The 20,372-nt window shown below is 44.1% G+C and overlaps 1 protein-coding gene across 2 annotated transcripts in view; it reads left to right on the top strand.

Annotated features, from left to right (window-relative positions):
• The first annotated feature begins 1,782 nt into the window (after window positions 1-1,782).
• The window catches only part of LOC133142209 (CAP-Gly domain-containing linker protein 1-like), a 45,625-nt gene continuing 27,035 nt past the window's right edge, over window positions 1,783-20,372 (top strand). For both annotated transcript variants that reach the window (XM_061263284.1, XM_061263283.1), the window contains exons 1-8: window positions 1,783-1,901; window positions 11,375-11,623; window positions 12,618-13,153; window positions 15,223-15,347; window positions 15,728-15,935; window positions 17,484-17,681; window positions 18,148-18,251; window positions 18,502-18,562. In XM_061263284.1, coding sequence (XP_061119268.1) covers window positions 11,536-11,623; window positions 12,618-13,153; window positions 15,223-15,347; window positions 15,728-15,935; window positions 17,484-17,681; window positions 18,148-18,251; window positions 18,502-18,562 — 1,320 coding nt within the window. In that variant the 5' untranslated portion in view covers window positions 1,783-1,901; window positions 11,375-11,535. The remainder of the gene's footprint in view (window positions 1,902-11,374; window positions 11,624-12,617; window positions 13,154-15,222; window positions 15,348-15,727; window positions 15,936-17,483; window positions 17,682-18,147; window positions 18,252-18,501; window positions 18,563-20,372) is intronic.

Raw genomic sequence — 20,372 nt, 5'->3', positions numbered from 1 at the left:
ACCGGCGGTGTTTCATGGCCCAGGAAGCCTCTTCTTCTTATTCTGACGTCTTAGCAATAGCTTTCTTGCTGCAACTCGACCGTTCAAACCTGCAAGTCAAAGTCTTCTCTTCACAGTTGAAACTGAGACTTGCTTACTACGACCACTATTAAGCTGTGCTTGAAGCTGTTGTCCTGTGAGCCGCCTATCACGCAAGCTGTTGACTCTCAGAAACTTGTCTTCTGATTCTGTTGTGGCTTTGGGTCTGCCAGACCTCTTCCTGTCAGAGTTTCTCCCAGTTTCTGAGTGCCTTTTGATGGTGAAGGAAACTGTACTCACTGACACCTAGACTTTCTTTGCAATTTCTCTGTAGGAAAGCCCTACATTTTTAAGTGTCATGATGGTCTGTCTCTCTTCCATTGTTAATTGCCTTTTTCTCGCCATTTTTATAGTAACACACTACTTTCTACAGTACAATACTGTTCAAATGATGCTCACAAGGGTATGGTACCATAGTGTGTTCCAACACTACTTTTATGCAGACAGAGGGGGTTGTAAGTAATCAATAAAAGTTGGAACACCTGTAGGTATTGGTAGCACCAACTTTCAAGGCTTGATCAACCTCCATTGCTGCAGAACAGCTTTAAGTTGTTAACCCATTTCTTGTTCCCTGAAAAAGGCCTTTTTGTATAATTCTGAAATGTATATTATTTTTCAGTTTTGGGTAACCTTGCCTTTTTTTTTTCAAACCTCTAGCAGTTCACTACTTACCTTTGTACCATTTCAAGCTATTCCTTGGACTTGAACGGAATTTGAATTTCAATAAAAAAACTGGAAAAATTGGGGTGTTCTAAAACTTTTGACCGGTAGTGTAAATTTAATGTAAATGTAAAGGAAAAACTGAACTAATGGTAATATACAATGATTTATAGGAGCTGAATGTTTTCTTTGTGGTTGCCACTACTAAATGTGAATAAAATGTTGAATGTTGAAAGCATACCCATTGCATATGTGAGATGTGAATTGAATGACAAAATAAGCATAATTTTAAACCTTCCCAAGAAAACCATATGCTAGTTGCATGTAATTGACTGTTTTGTCATTGATTTCGTGTGCGTGTGAGTGTATGGTTCCAGAGTCAAGAAAAGCATAAATTGTAAATTGACGGGCTGACAGGGATCAAGAGAATACCAGCATTTGAATGCTGAATTGCACACTTCAGCTGCAACAAGCTTTGCATGCAGCAGCAGAAATTCAATGTATACATCTCACATACAAAGGGGATGCTTTACATTATGCAACATTTTATTCACGTGGTATAATATTTGCTTTTGCCCCAAAACGAGAACGGTTTTACATTTTACACAACGGTTTAACACTCTTTTCAGTGAATCTACACTCATCCCATATAAAGCTGTGTCTATCTATAGCCTGTACAAGTGGGGTTAGTTTCACAGAACTTAGACCTGGACTAAAATTATTTTTGTATGGCCAAATTTAATTTAATCTATGATGGGCTTCATCTTTGTCTGCGAAGCTGGTCCCTAATGAAAGTACAGTAATCGCATTTTTTCATTTTCAATTCCACTTTTAACTACTAGCAACAATAACTTGTGACACTTTACACACCGTTTAAAAATAAACACTAATCTTCGGGTTTTATACGCAAATTACGTGGTCCAAAAAGCCTACATCTAACATCTGCCAGCAACAATAACTAGCAGCCCCAGCCTAGACGGGCGGAGAGAAACAAACAGATCATGAAGACGATGACGTAATCGCGCAGCCCAGTCGGCATCTGAGAAGGCGTTGTGTGTGAACCGCTAGCAACCTATCCCCAGACGAAAGGGGCTCAAAGCCTGGGATTATAGGGAGCGTGGTTGTACTGCTTCTTTTTGAGATATTTCACGATTATAATCCAGGTAAGGTGCCATCACTACTGTGGCATAGCTAGCTACATCGTCTGAATAATTATTATGTCATGCAATAGTTTGCGTTAGTTACATTAAAATGTCAAAGGAATATAAATCGCAAAACAAGTAGGTAGCAAGATAGCCTATTGCTACGGCAGCTATCCTTACAGTTGGTGATAAACAGTCAATATCATCACTACGCGTTTTAAAAATGTTCATGTATGCTGATGTGTTATTGTGCTCTGATCAGAATCGAGTCCATGTAAAATATCATTCAGGGGTCTAAGAGAGAAACAATAACACATCTCACACCGCAAAGATGTGGAGTGGAGGAATTCGGTGGGCTGTCCCTCTTTATCCACTTAGCTACTGAAGCTAGAAAACGTAGGTGTGTGCTCGATTGTGTGACATGACGTTGTGTGCTTCGAGGACCTGCCACACCAGCATAAATTCTGTGGAATTTATGTGTATTTTAAAGATTACAGTGTTGCCTGTTAGCTAATTGGAACTAACTGTTAGCTAGACTACGTAACTTTAATGTTGCATTTGCTTGTAAAATGTATGCAAAATATCTATATCAGGAGTGAAGGTTGTCGCTGATTTGATCAGCGATGTCTGGATCATCCATTAAGAAAGAGCCATGGTCGACCACAAATGAGTGTTGCTTCTTGAAAATGTAACGTTATGCCATTTGCCACGCATATAAAAATATCCGTGCCTGTCACCTCACGGCGCAAGCGGTTCATCGTGTCAAAACACCTGCTGATGAGACCCACGAGAATGAAATGAAAATGGTGATTGAAGTTAGCCTACGTGTTGCAAACTTGAAATATTATTATTTTTATTGCCTGTTTATTACCGTGTATTTCGAGATTAGCCTAGCTACTTATTAGTGGGAAACGCACAGTCATGGGGTGGGTTTATATTGACTCATTGTTTGAATTAAGGGGTGTGATTCCATAGTCCATAATTAAACATCCATTCCATTTTATCATTGTTGACGTGATACTCCTAGTTCTGACTTGCTTGTTCTGTGAGCTTAACTTAATAAAATGCAACAAGTAGCTTTGCTTGTGTGGTGGATTGACAAAGGTAAAGGCAAGGATACCCTGGACTACTTGTCATAGGATAAATATTTCATCATTGTTGCCATCCAGTTCTTATTTAGGCCTACTTGTTCTGTGACCTTGATTTTGATGTTAAGCGCAACCGTGAGATAATGATGTGTGAATAAAAATAAAGGCACAGATGTTTTGGCCATGTGGTGAATAATTCAATTTTATGTTACCAGATGAATGTTAGATACTTTTTTGTTTTAGTGTTATAATTGACTGGATATTTGAATAGTTTTGTAGGCAGTTAAGGTGTCTCATGGTAGCTGTTATTACAACTGTAAGCCTGCATAATGCATGGCTCAGTTGTCAAACTGCTCCTACGTATCATCTTGCTTGCTGTGAGCCTGCACAAGGGCGGGCAGAGGTATAACTGTCTGGGTATCTCGTTCGTCTCTTTATGTCCTACAAACCTGACCGTTATCACTGAGTGTACCTGTCCAGGATCAGGAGAAAAGCTGCCAGGGCACTGTCCATGGGAGGGATGTCCTTTAAGTTCCGTGTGCTGGCCAAGCAAGTCTTGGAAACAGGTGTCTGTGCAGGACTGTGTTCTGTTCTGATTCATACAGCAGTGGAATGGAGTTTGACACATTTCATCGGGCATAATACCCCATTGTTTGTGATGACATCACATGCCATCTCTGGATTGCTTACAACAGCATAGTGAGGCAACGATGTGGTGCTGCACATCCATTTGGGGTGTGTATGAAATTGCGGGGCTGAAAATGACTGCACTGTCCTGCCAGTGTGTGACACACGCTGGATTTTGCTCATGCTCTGCCCACACAGTTCTCAGGCTGGCATTGGCAAGCAAGCCACAGAGTGTTACAATGGGACAATGTGCTTGCACTACATGTAGTATGGGGTAGACTAAGGGGCAGTGTACCCCAGGTCCTGACACACACACACACACACACACACACACACAGACACACACATGCAAAATAATGAGAATTTCCTTATAAAGGGAAGAAGCAAGTTCTGTCTGCTACAGAGTAGAGTTTTATTTTCATAGGAGTTTTTAGCCCACATTAAAATTGCATTCTATCTACTACATTTCAAAAGGGTGGTTCTGAGAAAGATGTGATTCATAGCTGGCTGTAAAGGCCACCATCTGCAGGAAAAGCCTTCCTGTAACTGCATTAAAATGTAGAATATTCATGAATACAGTCCAAGTGAAACAAAAACTAAACAGTTTCTGCCCGTCTTTATTTTAAATGATAAACAATGGCAAAGGGCAATTTTCCACAACGTATTGGCAGTTTTATATACAAAACAAAAAGGTTTTTGCCTTTATTGTGATAGTGTACCACGACAATTGTTCTTGGTATTCAGGATTATTTTTTTCTCAAAATTCAATGCCTTGCAGTTTCAGAAATTGGATCTCGGTTATCCTTCTGTTGGACCAGTTCTAGGGCTGCAGGGTGGATCTGGGACCGGTCTCACAAACAAAGTTGAAGAGTTTTCTAATCCATGGCAGCAGTGCAGGTGACATGTTTTACATATGATACAAATCCAGCTGGGCATTTTACTGAAGCACTTCAGGTTAAGTATCATGCTCAGGCATACCACAACAGCTTCCCAGGTGGGAATCAAACCCACAACCTTTGAGGTACTCCGCTCCCTAACCATTACTGTGGTTGTACAGTTTACATTCCAGAGGTGATGTAAAAGACCCTTTTTAGACAGCCAGTGAAGATCAGCAGCTGCTCCTCTGTGTGCCGGGAAACACACAGAGGAGCCAGTGACTAAACGCAGGAGCTTTCTCAGTCAGCGGTGGGAGATGTAACCGGCTGAGACACAACACCTCGGATCTGTGAACGCTTTCTGGAGCTCTGGAGCTCAGCAGCTCTATGTCAGCCTGTATGTGCTTACAGAACTGGATCCCATGATCACCAATTAACTTTTTGGGATGCCTTCCTGTGCTGCAAAAACCTATAAATAAGTGTCAAATATATTTTAGTCTTGTATTTAGACTTAAAATCTCATTTTTATTACAGTTTTTTACTAAAACACAACATATTGCCAATGAGGAGAAACAGTTTTACGACTTTCAAGATTTGCCAATGGGACTGCACTTGTCAAGCATATAGTAACTTAAAACAAACTAACTTTGTTCTACTGGGAAGAAAAAAAAACACTAAAGCATTTAAGCCCGCCTTTATTTGCAGTGTGGCGTTTGATTCAGCAAGTAGCATTTTCAGGGAAGATGATGGTAGTCCATAATGGACTTTCTGTGCTCAAAAGTCCTTGGGTACTAAGTGGTAGCAGCTTGCCCATTTAATTGCCCTGGTCCTCTGGGACCAATGAGAAGCACTGTATTAATAACAGTGTCTTCAACGTTTAGCTTCAGCATGCATGACTAACAAAAATGCAGCTTAGTGAAAGAGAATATAGAGCTAAGAATTTAACATTTCTTTAAATGTAGCCTATTATTTTCACTCCCCATTTTGGAATCTCCAGTCATGCTCAAACTACAAGGCTAAGGAGAGCATAGACAAGCACAAGCTCTCTTCTGAAGCACCAGATGTTTATGGGAGTTCGCAAGTCAGAGGAACACACTCAATGAGCAGCTCAACTGGTGAACTTGTGGGTACCATAGACTACAAAAATATGGACGAAATGACTCAGCTATTGACTGTCTATGGGCTTGTGAAAACGTTTTGAAGCTGCCGAAGTGCCCTTTTCGTCCTAGTAGAGACTGTGCAGTGGGGAAAAAGGGGGACCCTCATATGGTAATGAAATCCAGATCATTAATTGGGCGATACTGTGACGAGCAGAAACTCAGCAGGGACGCAAACTGTCAGATTCCATCACAACATATTAAAATATTGTCCAAATAACACAGTAGCTTAACAAATCAAGAAAAAACTCCTATTGCGACTGCATATAGGCTAAATTAATTACTTTATTTTGACTGTATGGGTATCATTGGCTTCCGTTGAAATGGGTGGCTGAAAGACATATACTTGAGCCGACCCCACTGGAGCTAGTGAGCAATGTCTCTAAACGAGCAGGAAGTGAGCTTCATAAACAAAGCCCAGTCGGCACTGACGAGGTGCAGGTCCAATACCAAAGGTTCCAGGTCCTCTCTGTGGAGTTTGCGTGTGCTCCCTGTGTCTGCATGAGTTTTCCTCCAGGTAATATGTATGTCAGGTTAGGTGGACTCCTACCATTGCCCTTGACCAAGGCGCTTGCCTCAGAACTGGAGTTGATCACTGGGTGCTGCACTGTGGCTGCCCACTGCTCCTAAGTAGCAAGGATCAAATGCAGGGGACAAATGACCCTACATAGTCAATAAAGTGGGGCCACACTTGCATACAGTGAGGTCTGTAGGTTTTTGGTCAGTGACATAATTTTAAAGGGCTGTAATTCCTGTATGGTTTACTCCATATGGATGTATAGCTATACCCTCAAATGAAAGCTGACAGTCTGCTTTGGGATCTGCCCAAATCCACATGGAGGGAACTGTGTAAGAATTACAGCCCTTTAAAATTGTGTCACTGTTCAAATATTCACCAAATTGATTAGGTGACGCCATACAGAAATGGTGTGTACAAAGTGTGAGTTGTGACTGGAAGGCCTCCATATTATCCTATCTGAGAAGGTTATTGTAAGCACCACACCCAAAAAGCATCCAAAATCTCTGCCATTACATTGCAGTTCCTGGACGGAGGCGGTTTATAAAGTGGTCAGCAGGGCTCCCGATGAATGGGTATCTTTCAGAAATTGTTTTTTTGCGTCACAAACGTCTCATTTTGTGGCGGGTGGAACACAAAAGAGGGAGCCGGGCTCCTGTCTGGGAGACTGGACTGTCCCCAGTCCTTCTCCTGCAGCGGATAAAAAGGGCAGTGTTTCAACTGGCAGCTGTAAGGTCAAACTAGAAATGTCTTGACAACTTTGAAGATTTCTATTTACTCAATTTATGCATCCAGTGAGTTTCTTCTTCTTTTTTGGAGCGAAATTGCTCTCTTTAAACTTAATTACATAAAGTTCTAAAGTCATAGGAGTGAGCGTTGTTTGATAGTGTAGAACTTGTAGAAACACTGGTCACACAAACTAATTAATAGATTGTAGGGACTGGTAAACATTCTGAAAAGGGAATTCACACAAAGCTGTTGCCGCACTAATATAGGATTTTTAACAGGCATTGTATATTTTAACTACCTTGTTAGCAAGGTATGGAAGAAATGCAAGTGTAGCACTTTTTTGAGCACACAATGCTGATTCTTTTTTTTTTTATACCTACAGTACTGGAAAGACAGACTGCTTGCAGCAGGGCCCATATCTAATTTAAATGAAAGCCCAGTGCTCCGAATTTGAACATTTCTGCCATTTTGTTGAATGTGATCATGTGAAACACTAGGTTTTGTCAATCGGACTAGGTGATATGAACAGAGCTGTTTCACCAGAGCATTAATGTCCTCCAGCAATTCCGTAAGCCCCTTTAATGCACCGGTGCTGGGTTAATCTCCATCTCCTATCTGCACATACAGAATATAGTGTACATTCAATGGAACTCTATAGCAGAAGAGCCCGTTCCTCATCTGGCTTTGCATGGTTCAGGAGGCAGCCTTAAGCTGAGACAAGAGATGTAAAGACAGTGTATGGGTGGGTGGGTGGGGGGTGGTAATTGGAAACATAATTTGGTAGCGCATGGATAAGTACATTATCAAATATTTTTTGCCGTCTCCTACAGAACAGTGCTTGTCACTGCACTGTGCCATTTGTGTTTTGCCTGGTCCAGATGAGTTACTACAGATGAGCACCTACCAGTGCAACTTCCAGTAGCTACCAGTCTCGTGTTTGCACACTCTCAGAAATAAGGTGAACAGTGGAAGTACATTTTTGTTCTTCAAGGATAAAATTTCCCAAATGTACCCTGGACGTACAGTAATGTTCTTCTATGATACCAATGACTGACATTTTCCAAGCAAAAAAGGTACAAGGAACCACTTTTCATACCTTTATTTGGAGTGTGGAGACTTGTGTTACACAGTATTTGGAATCCCAATTCAGACGATTCACTAATTGTGAATTCTTTGAATTTAATGGGATTAATTAATTAATTTGTCAATTCATTAACTAGATTTCATTTCATTCTGTGAATTGAATGAATGAACAAAATTAATCCATCATAAACCAAAAGAACAGGACATGTGATTTTTTTGTTTTGTCATCTCTATGGCCCGCATGATCTCTAGCCAGGATGGATCTGTGGGATATTGGACTAGTGCACCCCAGTGGCAACCAACAAATCCGAGAGACGGAATGCCTTTGAGAGGGGCGAGGGTGACCCAGCTGACCCGCCCTTTATTCTGGGTTAGAAAGTCCTGCTGCTTCTCCTGCTGTTCCTGTGATGTCAACGGAGAGGGCGGGCCAGGCCTGGGTGCCGCATCTCACTGTTGCCAGGCGACCAGATCCATTTGCATTCCAAAGCAGCTGCTCGGCTGGAGCCGGTCCCGTTCATCTGAGGCCCGAGAACGTCGCTAACTCAAAACTAGCGGCGTGCCCTAGCCTCTCTTGATTACAACCAAGGTGTTAGCCTCCGGTGTAAGCTAACACGGCTGTTTCTGATGCTGGCCCTGCCTCAATATTGCCTTCTGTAGCGTTTGTCAGCTGCCTGGTTTTCCAGAGTCCTGCTGTTTTATCTGTTCGGTGTGATGGGGGGGAAACTGGATCTGGGCCAAGGAGCGCTGATAGTGGTCCCCTGAGTGAGTGCCCTGGATTCTTTTGTGGTAGTCAAGGCAACAGTCTGAGCACAGTTGAGTTCCAGGAGGCAGTCATCACTTAATGAGTCCTGTGGTTGCCCGGCTAATGCCACGGCAACCCAACGTAAACTCTCTCTGGCATATGAGATGCCGAGCGTGCTGAACCTGGCCTTATTGCCTGGAGGCGTTCACGGCACATGTCTCCAGGAAAGAGCGACTCCACGGAGAGCAGGTAGGCAGCAGCTGAGGTGCCAGGGGGGCAACACCATCTGTGGGGGAAAAACGAAAACAGGAGAACCAAAGAAGAGAATTCACAGCAGTCATGAGTCGTGGGAAGTAGTGTTGAGTAACAGCCGAAGCTAATGCCTTGTTGTGGTCTCCTTGGTACAGTCATATTGACTGGTGGTCAGATCACCCGTGAGAGGTGTGGCTTTGAACTCTGAAAATGACCAGCTATGGATTCATTTTCATATGGTTTGAGGGCCTGGCAGGAAGCCTGTTGGGTGGCCCCAGAGTGAGATCTGACAGTGTGGTGTAAGGCAGCGTGCAGCCATGTTCTCCCATCTCTCCAGGCTCAGGGATTCAAACCTGGCTCTGTTTGTAATGCTTGGCTGTTATTGCCTTGCTTTCCTCCAGCTAATCTCATTTCCCCCCATAGTTACAAAACATGCCAAGTTTGATTGGCATCTCCGAATTGTGTGTGTGTGTGTGTGTGTTTTCCACCCTGGCTGTGGCCTGCCCTGGACCCTTGTGATTCTGGCTTATGCGGCCTTCTCTATTGTAAAGTCATTAATGAAAGTTGGTAGACTGAACATTTTTTTTTGGCCAGAATAACTATGATGATTAGGGCCTAGCGAAGAAGGCTAACCATGTTATAGCAATCGCATGTATTTCAGTCCTCCAGCACTGAGTAGACAATAATGCCTCTGTTTCCGGTCAAAAATAAGAATGAATCATGCAATTAACTGTCGCAATGTTCTATATTAGTCATTCAATTGCAATGACAGTGCAATGTGTATTTGTATTTTGTACTCGTATAGGAGTAGCATATTAGTCAATAGTGTGTGTTTGGAATATCCATATCTGAAAGTTATGAATGGTGTTGTGAGAAGCGCCTCCCATGTTTGCTGTCTGCTGAGGTCAACATTCCAGCAGTACCTTTGAACATGCCCACTCCACTCTGCTTATAGGCCCTGCCCCCATGCCACATCCACATGAGAAGGGCCAGCCCTCCTCTCCTCTCTACACTGAGGGTGTCTTGCCTGCATGTGGCTCAATCACACTCTACGTGTCCAAGTCACACAGGCCGGTCAAACTCCAGTCCCGGAGGGCTGTAACGTCTGTAGCTTTCTGTAGTTTTCTTTCAGTCAGCAGCCAGTCAGGCCTTAGAAACAAGGTGTTTGTATACTTAGCCTGGCAAAGGCTTTTGGAGGGACAGGAAATGTGTGTTTGTGATGGCATATGGACACATTGAGTATTACAGGGGTGGAGTGGAGCACACGGGATTCACACAAAATCCTGCCTCCTCTTTGACTGCCTTTTACAAAACTGGACAAGTTTCTCCCATGCTTTTACTTTAATGTACTGGTATTTAGCTGATGATTCAGAATGACGTACTGTGCAAACACAAGTGCAAAGTCCGGGACGGAAGTACAGTAATTCCTTGGAGGGAGAAAGTTAAGTCCAAAAAGGCACCACAAGCACAAGAAGACCAGATTCTCTGAAAGACAAGACTACCCTGAAAAATTGTTCAAACAAAATGATATTTGAGCAAGAGCAATGAACCATAGTCTCTGAACAGAAAAAGACCATCAAGATATATTTGCTGAGATTTGACATTGCTTCAGCATTGTTTTAACAATGTTGACACTGAGCCCCAGAATACTGGTGTACTTTGGTTGAGATACACAGTTGGCATACTTTGGAAGAAGTAGTTCTAGATGAAATGGTGCACAAATTAACTTGGATGTTTGTGAGTGAATGTGGCATTATATTTGGAAAGAGATGCTGATGTACAGTGATTTTCCTGGATATACTTTTTGTTGTGCTTTGAGTTCACAAAAATCCCATTGAGGTCCCTTGTATCAGGGTGAGCTGCAGCAAATATCTAGAAAACTTGTCAAATCTGGACTGGACTCTCGGGGGCGACATGGCTCAGGCAGTAAGAGCAGTTGTCTGGCAGTTGGAGGGTTGCCGGTTTGATCCCCCGCCTGGGCTGTGTCAAAGTGTCCCTGAGCAAGACACCTAACCCCTAAATGCTCCTGACGAGCTGGTCGGTGCCTTGCATGCCAGCCAATCGCCGTCGGTGTGTGAGTGTGTGCATGAATGGGTGAATAAGAAGCATCAATTGTACAGCGCTTTGGATAAAGGCGCGATATAAATTCCAACCATTTACCATTTACCATTTGGATGGATAGGTAGCACTCTGGGTAAATGGTCAGTGGAGGAGCTCAGTTGCATTCTGAAGAGGTGGGTCTTCAGTCTGTGTTGGAAGATGGCTGACATCTATGCTGTTCTGATCAGTGACCGCTGTGGGAAACTCATTCCGCCACCACGGGACCAGATCAGACCTCTCCCAATTCCAAAGTAGTGACCTGGCTGCAGAGTGACTAGAGTAGCGCTCTCACATGCTTTCTCCTCTCTCTCCCTCTCCTCCTAGGGTCCCCCTTTGACGTCCACCATTTTGTTTCCGTTTCGCTTTTTGTTGCATCTCTTTAAACCTGTCCCCTGAAAGAGGAGCGTGGGGCGGGTGGCCCATGTTTTGGCAGGGGTAGCACCCCACCTGACACCCGTGGACTCCCCTGCTCTCAGAAGGGAACCATGAGCACCCCCAAACCCAGCGGCCTGAAGGCCCCCAGCAAGATCGGCAGGCCAGCGGGGGCAGCTACCAAAACGTCCCCTCCCTCCGGTAAGAGCCCCCCGTTGGCTGCATTTACCCTCACATCCAGGGACTGACCAAGGGTAGGACAACCATGATGGAAACAACACAAGAAAATAGAGGAGCTCCACCAATCAAGGAGTATGTTGGTAGCAAGAAATGGACCATGGTGATGGTGATTGGATGATACTTTCTACACTCACAGGATCCCTAAAGGTTTATTGGCAGAAGGTGTCCATCAATAACCATCAGCGTTGTTCTATTTGTTAGTGCAAATATGCTCTGTGATTTGTGGAGGGCTCTTGTCTGGTTTCAGATGTGACAATCCGTTCTGCACTAATTTTATGAGCCCCGATACCAAATAAATGGCAGTAAACTGGTGAAGCTGGAGTATGATTGTGCACAAAGTAGCAGGGTGTGGTGCACAATGAGGAAAGATGCCAGTTTCAGGACTTTTCTCATATTATTTCAGTAGCCCCAGTCTGACCTCATTCATAAACTATGGGCTCCAGCTGCACCCTGCACATGGGGCCTTGGGGGAAGTGTTAGCGGTCTGATGCGGGTGTGAACCAGGCCAGGTGTGTGCAGCCGTTCAGAGAACCAAGCCAGGCTAATGGGACGGAACAGAGACCCCAACACACAACTCCTCCAGGACCACAGATACCCCTGATGTTAGGTCACGAAAACAAACCTAGGCTTTAGCTGAAACAGGAACTCTGGTTGATATAGTTGAGGGAATTACTGCACCAAACAGCCGGCCAGCCTCTACACAAGATGTGTCTGGAGGACTGTAAAAACCTACTCTCTAAAGGGTTATTTGGTTTTTGTTCATTGTTTTACATTTACATTTTGCATTTTAGTCATTTGGCAGACGCTTGAATCCAAAGCGACTTACATAGGTTCTTACAAAGCGCATAGGTTCTTCCACAGGTTAAAAGCTTCAAATCCATAACTAGTAAAATACACATGAAGGGCTGTTCTAAACAAAAAGACAGTCATCGTATTTTTTCTCTCCCCCCTGCAGCCCTGCCAAAACCTGCCTTGGCTGAAAAGCTTCCCCCTAGCTCTGGGGCCTCAGAGGCCCAGGGGGCAGAAGAGGTCTTCCAGGTGGGGGAGCGCGTTTGGGTGAACGGGAACAAGCCCGGCTTCGTGCGGTTTCTTGGAGAGACCCAGTTTGCGCCCGGTCAGTGGGCGGGCGTCGTCCTGGACGACCCCATCGGGAAGAACGATGGCTCGGTGGCGGGCGTGCGGTACTTCCAGTGCGAGGACCAGCGGGGCATCTTCACCCGGCCCTCCAAACTGTCCCGCACCGCCACGGCTGAGAACGAGGCTAATGGGGCACAGACCGCGCCCGCCTCCCAGGCCAGCACCCCCACCTCCAACACCCCGGGGGCGTCCGTGGGGGCCCCCGCCGCCTCAAAGAAGCCCCCGCCCACCACCATGCCCACCGCTGCCAGCAGCAATCTGGCCCGGACCACCAGCGAGTCCATGTCCAACCTCTCAGAGGGGGGCTCTGCCAAAAAGGGCGAGCGGGAGCTGAAGATAGGCGACCGGGTGCTGGTAAGACCCGGCGGTCCTCTTACACTCTCTTTCTGGCGGCCATCTTGTTCTTCTGACAGACCTAACATTTCCTGAAGGCGACTGTACATTACTGGAACATTTCAGTGCAAATTTAAGCGGAGGTACCACTGGTTAAGAGAAAAAAGCTATTCCTTTCAGATGTTTTCAAGTTGAATACATGCTAAAACACAAGATATTTGTGTATTATGAGACTTTTTTGGCTATTCAGGTAAACAAATTAGGTACTATATCATTATGTGGTCATTTGCACGTTACGCCAAATCACTTTTTGTTATTTTCCTTGTTTTAATGTGATAAAAAAATTGTGTATAGTTCATTATGTATATTTGCCAAAATATATATATATTTTATATATATAATACATAACAATAAAAATACATGTATATATATAATTGCCTGTTTTTACACATATAATGTGTCATTAAAAGATTGCAAAATATATCAAAAAAGAAGAAGTTGAGAAACTTTATGAAAATAGTTGTAGTATCTAATAGGTAGCAACATATCAGAATATCTGACGTTCACCCGTGGTACCTACCCTTAAAGGAAAATGTATACAGAGCAGTTCCATGCTCTACACGAGAGCAGCTCATTAACTGCTGTAGCCTGGTGCCACTGTTTCCACTCATTAAACACCACAAAAGCTGTTTAATGTTTTACATAGTCTTTCTTCAACGGTATAGGCCAGACAAAAGAATGCACATTAGTGTTCCCAACAGGAAAATTCAGCTCTGGGCTGGGTTAGATAACGCAATATCTTCGTGTGAATACCATGATGAAACCTGATGAAGCGTGAATAGATATTGAAGGCATACGCAGTGGACAGCACAGGCAAATAGGTTTGTTGTGAGGTCATTTATTACATCATTACTCAGCTCATTAATACTGATAAAATATCAGTTTATTGTAATCCTTGTCACCAACTTTAACTGTAACCATATTTTCACATTGTGCTCCCCTGTGTTGTCATATCCTGTTGAGTAATAGTAGAAAGTTATAGGCGAAGTGATATCCTACATAGCCTGATTTACCCCAATGCCTATTATTACTCTAAACATGAGATATATACGACACATACGTGTTAGAATCTACCATGGGACCTGATGGAGGATGTTCCCAGTTTGTGTGCTCCCCCTCGACACCTGTCCCAAAAGCCCAAAAATACTCCTTGTTCCACATCAGCCTTTATTTAGGCCGGTGTAGTCGATGTCATGCTCTGTCTCACTGTGGTAAACTCTGAGGAACTTGGGTGGCACCACATGCCCTGGGACAGAGGGGTCTCTGTACACCCCCTACTGGAAGCTGTCTGCTAGCAACTACACCGTCAACAACAGGGATCATCAAATCATGGTCCATGAGGGCTGAGAGCTGCTGGTTTCCCACCCTCCCTTTACCTGGGAGTCAGGTGTGGAGACGGTCTGGACAATCAGTGGCACTAATTGTTGAGTTATTTACCCGGGAGAAAAGAAAATGCTCTGTGGGGCAAAAGCAGGGCAAGATTTCATGATCCCTGGTCAATAATGTTCAGTCAACCTGGAACTGGTTCATTGTCAAACAATCCGTTAAAATTGTATATATATCGAGCATTTACAAAGGATTTCTCACAATACACTTTGCACTTTACTCTGGCCTAAACCCCCACAGAGCAATTCAGAGGGGACAGTGGCAAGACCACTCCCTGGAAGACTCAGTAGGGAGGGGGGGGCTGTGCCCCTCTTGCCAACTCAGGAATGGGGTAAAAGGTACAAACTTTTGGACAGGTAATGGAGAGTGGTACTGGGATAACGTCATGTGTTGATTGCTAAAAGTCCACCTTCTCTGTTTTCCCTCTGACTATCAGAGATTTAATTAAAAATTAGCCACATTGTACAATCAGTGTTCAAATATTGCATTGTTGTTGCAATGAATGTGACACTGTAGAAATGCAGTTTGTCTGTGAAGAGTGGCTGGTTGGCTGTGAATAGTCCTCTGAAATACCATTGGTCTGTGAAGAGCGGCTGGTAGGCTGTGATTGGTCTTATGTGACAGCGCTGTTCATACTCCCACAGGTAGGGGGCACTAAAGCGGGGGCGGTGCGTTTCCTGGGCATGACGGACTTCGCCAAGGGGGAGTGGTGCGGTGTGGAGCTGGATGAACCTCTGGGCAAGAACGATGGGGCAGTGGCAGGCGGCAGGTACTACTGCGAAAAGGCACCCCTCTCTGACCCCTCTACCTTTCCCAGCAAAGCCCTGTTCACATATGGGATGCTCTTTATCCAGAGCGGCTTGTATACATAAGTGTGTACAATGCAGTAATCCACAACTCAAATAGAAAGTCACATGTCATAGTAATAACCTCCAAGCACTTTTATTTATTTACTTTTTGACTGTAATGCTGCTTTATGGTTTCATGTGGGTGGTACCTATTTGAATCTATGATGAATTATTAAACACATTTTGTCATGTGGCCCTTGGTTGGTTCTGGGTTACCTTTATTAAGCAAACAAAGTAGCGTACAATAGACGGCAGTGCATTGTTATCATCTTGTTGTTGCTCTTTAACCCGTTGCCTCCAGGTACTTCCAGTGCCAGCCCAAGTACGGCCTCTTCGCCCCCGTGCACAAGGTGACCCGGATTGGCTTCCCCTCCACCACCCCGGCCAAGGCCAAATCGAAGGGGCGCAAGTCTGGGGCCAGCCTGATGCGCAGCCCCAGTGCCTCCTCCATCAGCTCCATCAGCTCCCTGGCCTCCTCCGTGGGCGGCAAGCCCAGCCGAGCCGGACTGGTGAGAGCCCTGCTCCCCTCGAGTGATGTCACTTCCTGTCGCCAGACCTCTCGCCAGACTCCCCTTGCTGTCAGAGAGCTGGCCCCTCCTTGCTGCGTTATCTCATGACGGCCCTTTTCCATTGCCAAAAACGGTTCCGGAAACATGCGTACCCTGAACGTTAGTAGTTACTGGAATGCATTCCTGTTTCTGTCTCTGTGAGAAGAGAACTGTGACAACGGGGATTTGGGAGGAAGTGACAAAAAATAAATTATGGTCCAGAGCAGTACGGTTTTGTGATGGAAAAGGGTCATAATTTACTTAGACTCTCCAGTCAGTTCCTGCATTCCTTACATTCTTTTCTGCTTCGTAAGTACAGGAAGCTTCTATTTGTTTAACAGAAGTTTCCGGAGCTTGGTTACAGCTCTGCAGTGCAGATCTGCCATTGCCACAGTGTGGTACTTGGCCAGAATGTGCAATTAATTTTCAGAAGACAGGTCAATGTTTCAGTGTCAGTGGTAGGGAGACCACTGTGGTGTTAATAATAATGTTAAGAGTTAAGAGTATAAACATTAAGGCAGGACATTTCATCATTCTGACATCAATGTTGTCCATTGTTTCCAAATCTGCTCCCTGTAGTGTAGCATTCGTCTGTTTTAATTCAGATTCTTCCTTTGCCCCAAGTATCTTAAGGGGAACAAATCTATGAGTCTTGGAGAGCCACTTGACATGTTTTTTCATGACTTCTTCCTTTAACATGCTGTTCCATCCTCCCAATGCCAATAGGGTGATACAGAACTTTCTGAAGGCCCTTGTTAAGCAAGAAGTACATTGTAGTACCATGGTCATCTCAAAAAGTCAATCACAGGGACTTGCATCCTTGTAGGAATGAGCTCTTCAGATGGTCCTTAATCATATAATTGGTCATATTCCTCTGACAGCTATGACAGCTGTACCACTGATCTCTGCAGTTAGAGTGCGTACAGTGACACCTTGAGGATGAAGCCTGAAGTAAAGACCCATTTTATTACTTGCACAAAACTAAATCAATTTGTTGAGGTCACTCACAGAGAGTGTGAGGTGTTTAGTCAAGGCTACATCAGCAGACACACACTCGTGACACATCCCATCGCATTACATTACATTTATTTGGCAGATGATTTTATCCAAAGCGATGTACAATAAGTGCATTTCGAAAGTCATTGACAGCTACAGAACACAGGATAGATAAGGCACAATTCCCATAATGCATCTGTTATCCATAGCCATTAAATGTAGTTTACATGGTAAATATAGGCTAAGTCAGTAGCATATGGTATGTCATACACTAGAAGTGAGGCATGATTACAGAAATGATGGTTAGTAACATCATTAACAGGGAGAAAGCAGTGCAGAAAGCAAAACGTTGTTGTGGTAAAAGAAATGCAGAACAGGGCAAGGAAAGAAAACTGCTGGGACTCCTTTGTGTTGCTTCAGCCCAAAGGGTGACCGAGAACAAGCGGTAAAGGGTCTTTCAGCCCTGCGCCCGCCCCTCTGACCTCTCCCTCTCCCTGACCCCCCCTCCCACAGCTGACGGAGACCTCGTCCCGCTACGCGCGGAAGATCTCGGGCACCACGGCGCTGCAGGAGGCCCTGAAGGAGAAGCAGCAGCACATCGAGCAGCTCCTGGCCGAGCGGGACCTGGAGAGGGCCGAGGTGGCGCGCACCATCAACCACATGGGCAAGGTGGAGCAGGAGCTCAGCCTGATGCGGGAGAGCCAGGAGCAGGTGAGGAGGCCCTGAAAACCGCTCCATTGAGCTCAACATTAACGGATTAAAGTTGATGGCAGAGTTGTTTCGCTTCAGGTGCCCCAAACATTTGAATCGCTCTTCCCCCAGATCAAAGGCGAAGCTCTTTAAAGCCTTAAATTTGAGACTCAAGTGAGTTTCCTTCTTTCCTTCAGCACCTTTCCTCCTAAATTTATACCCGACTGCTGTTGAGTTGTTCTGAACTGTGGTTTGAAACGGTTATAACTGTGGTTATCAGTCCGATTGTGAGGTGCTGTTTGACGATAAAATGAAAGGCTAATTAATAACAGCCATGCATCATGGGTAACTGATGGCACAAAGAATGTAAGACTGATCTCATTCGGACTAATGCAGACCTTAAGGCTCTGGCCAGCGGTGTAGCTTTTTTGTTCTTCGCATGACAACTGAACTTGCAAAACCATTGAAGTACCCTCTCCCCCATCAGTATGTGCTGGAGATGGAGGCTAAGATGGACCAGTTGCGCATGCTGGTGGAGACGGCTGACAAGGAAAAGGTGGAGCTGCTGAACCAACTGGAGGAGGAGAAGAGGTGGGCGGTGTTTTTTTGGGGCTTCTTATGGATGTAATATAAATTAATGGTTAGCATAGTTAACTTGCATTACTGCTTCAGTGATGTGGCATCTATACTAGTGTTGCTTTTATAAAAGATGGACACACTTATCTTTTACACTAGACACACAGAATATAAGCATCTGCTACTATAGTGTAATGTAAGGTAATGTGATGTAAGGCAGTGTAGTGTAATGTAATTGACTTAATCTGCCCTGTTTCTCTGACAGGAAAGTGGAGGATCTTCAGTTCACTGTAGAAGAAGCTTGCATTACCAAAGGTGACTTAGAGGTACAGAGGCTCTCTCTCTTTCATGAACAAACACACACAGGTATACACAGGCATACACACACACACACAGACACACACACACACACACACACATGTTGTTTCATTTTCTTAACTCACTTCAGATGGTAACAATAAGGCTTAAATTATTACTTGGGTCCTTCTCCGAGGTCCCAAAATATATTTTATGGAGCATAGCAATAAAACCTCAAAGCATTTAATCCAAAAGTTTTGTGTAAAGTCATCAAGCCTGTCAATGTATAATGGAAAACGATTAACAACCTATTATCATAACAAGCGCAAGCTTGACAAGGTAATTAGCTAATTGAAGACTGATTCCCAAAGGACTGTCATTTAAAAATTTGGTCTGTGAAGTAGAACACATTCCCATAATGCAGTGCTCATGTGAAACCGTTACAAAAGGACAAATGCACAATGAATGAATGATCGTCACGCACACTGGACGTTACTTTGGAGTGTCACATGACACAAAACTTGGTCTTGGTTGGTCTCAACCATGTGAAAACTGGACACAATCTGACAAACTTGCAAAGTAGTGGTCAGCAGCCATAAATGGCCTCCGATAACACCAGAGCAGTAGTCCTAAGATCAGTTGTCTGACTGCCATTAGAGAGAACCAGGCAACCAAAGTTTACAAGACTAAATTTCAACATCATGGGTTCCTCAATAATTCAGAGAATCTCCGCGACATTCTACTGATTAACAAAATCTCATAATAATCAGAGAGCTGGTTGTCAGGTCAGATGGAATGCTGATAAAAGCGAAAAGAGAAATCTGTCTAACTGCTCAATACGAAATATACAGCACATTACAAACCACGTTTACCAAGACGATCACATATACAGACGTATAGGGTCAGACTATAAGGGATATGAGTATAAACGGTGTCTATCCTGTAAGTATAAAGAATCTATAAAGCTGGTTCATTTTGGTGTACAGCATGACATTACAGGCAGTGTTTTACTGGCTGTTAGCTGCCAGGTTTCTAATAAAGACATCACTTCCAACGACTACACTTGACTACGCTACACTAACTGGACATCATTTCCCAGCATCCACTTTCACTCTCAACTTTATTAATGTTGTGCATGTTGTCTTTCAGAAGAAAAAACTCAACTTCAGAAATATATTGTGATTAGTAGTAATAATAATAATAATAATAATAATAATAATAATGCAATACGTGCTTTCAGTCGTTTAATGAACGTGATGCACATTTCCCCTCATGGTATCCAGCCTCACCCATGTGACCAGAAGGCAGAGCACATCTGTCACCATCCCCCACACCTCCATCCAACAGCTGTCTTTTTCCTCTGTTCAGATTTGATTTCATCCACATTCTCATCATTATTGGTTTGAACGGCTTCTGTGGGTTTGTGGTGTTTTAATTGGTTGGCTTAATAACAGGAAAATCAGGTTGGTTGGCTTAATAACAGGAAAATCTGGTTTTATTTATATAGCACATTTTAGGTTTTTGGTCACAACAAACTCCATAGGATACCCCCACGTAAACCTAAGCCCCCAGAACAAACAAGGCAAAACATGGAAGTGGCAAGGAAGAACTCCCTGGATGTCATGTAGGAAGAAGAATTGTGAGGAATTGGACTCAGTGGGGGGAGCCTATCATCCTCTGACAGGTGTGGATTCATGGGGACGAACAAGGTCGAGTTTATTATCAGTTCATCCACTCGTGAACTTCATTCCTGGCCCTGGGGAGGTGCAGGCTCTGCTGCTTTCTGTTGTTACACACTTAACAGTTACACTAAGCAGTCGATAACACTGTTAACTCGCC

The sequence above is a fragment of the Conger conger genome, chromosome 12 (genome assembly GCF_963514075.1).
Source record: "Conger conger chromosome 12, fConCon1.1, whole genome shotgun sequence".
NCBI classification, from domain to species: domain Eukaryota; kingdom Metazoa; phylum Chordata; class Actinopteri; order Anguilliformes; family Congridae; genus Conger; species Conger conger.
This window is presented reverse-complemented; position numbering and strand designations above follow the sequence as displayed.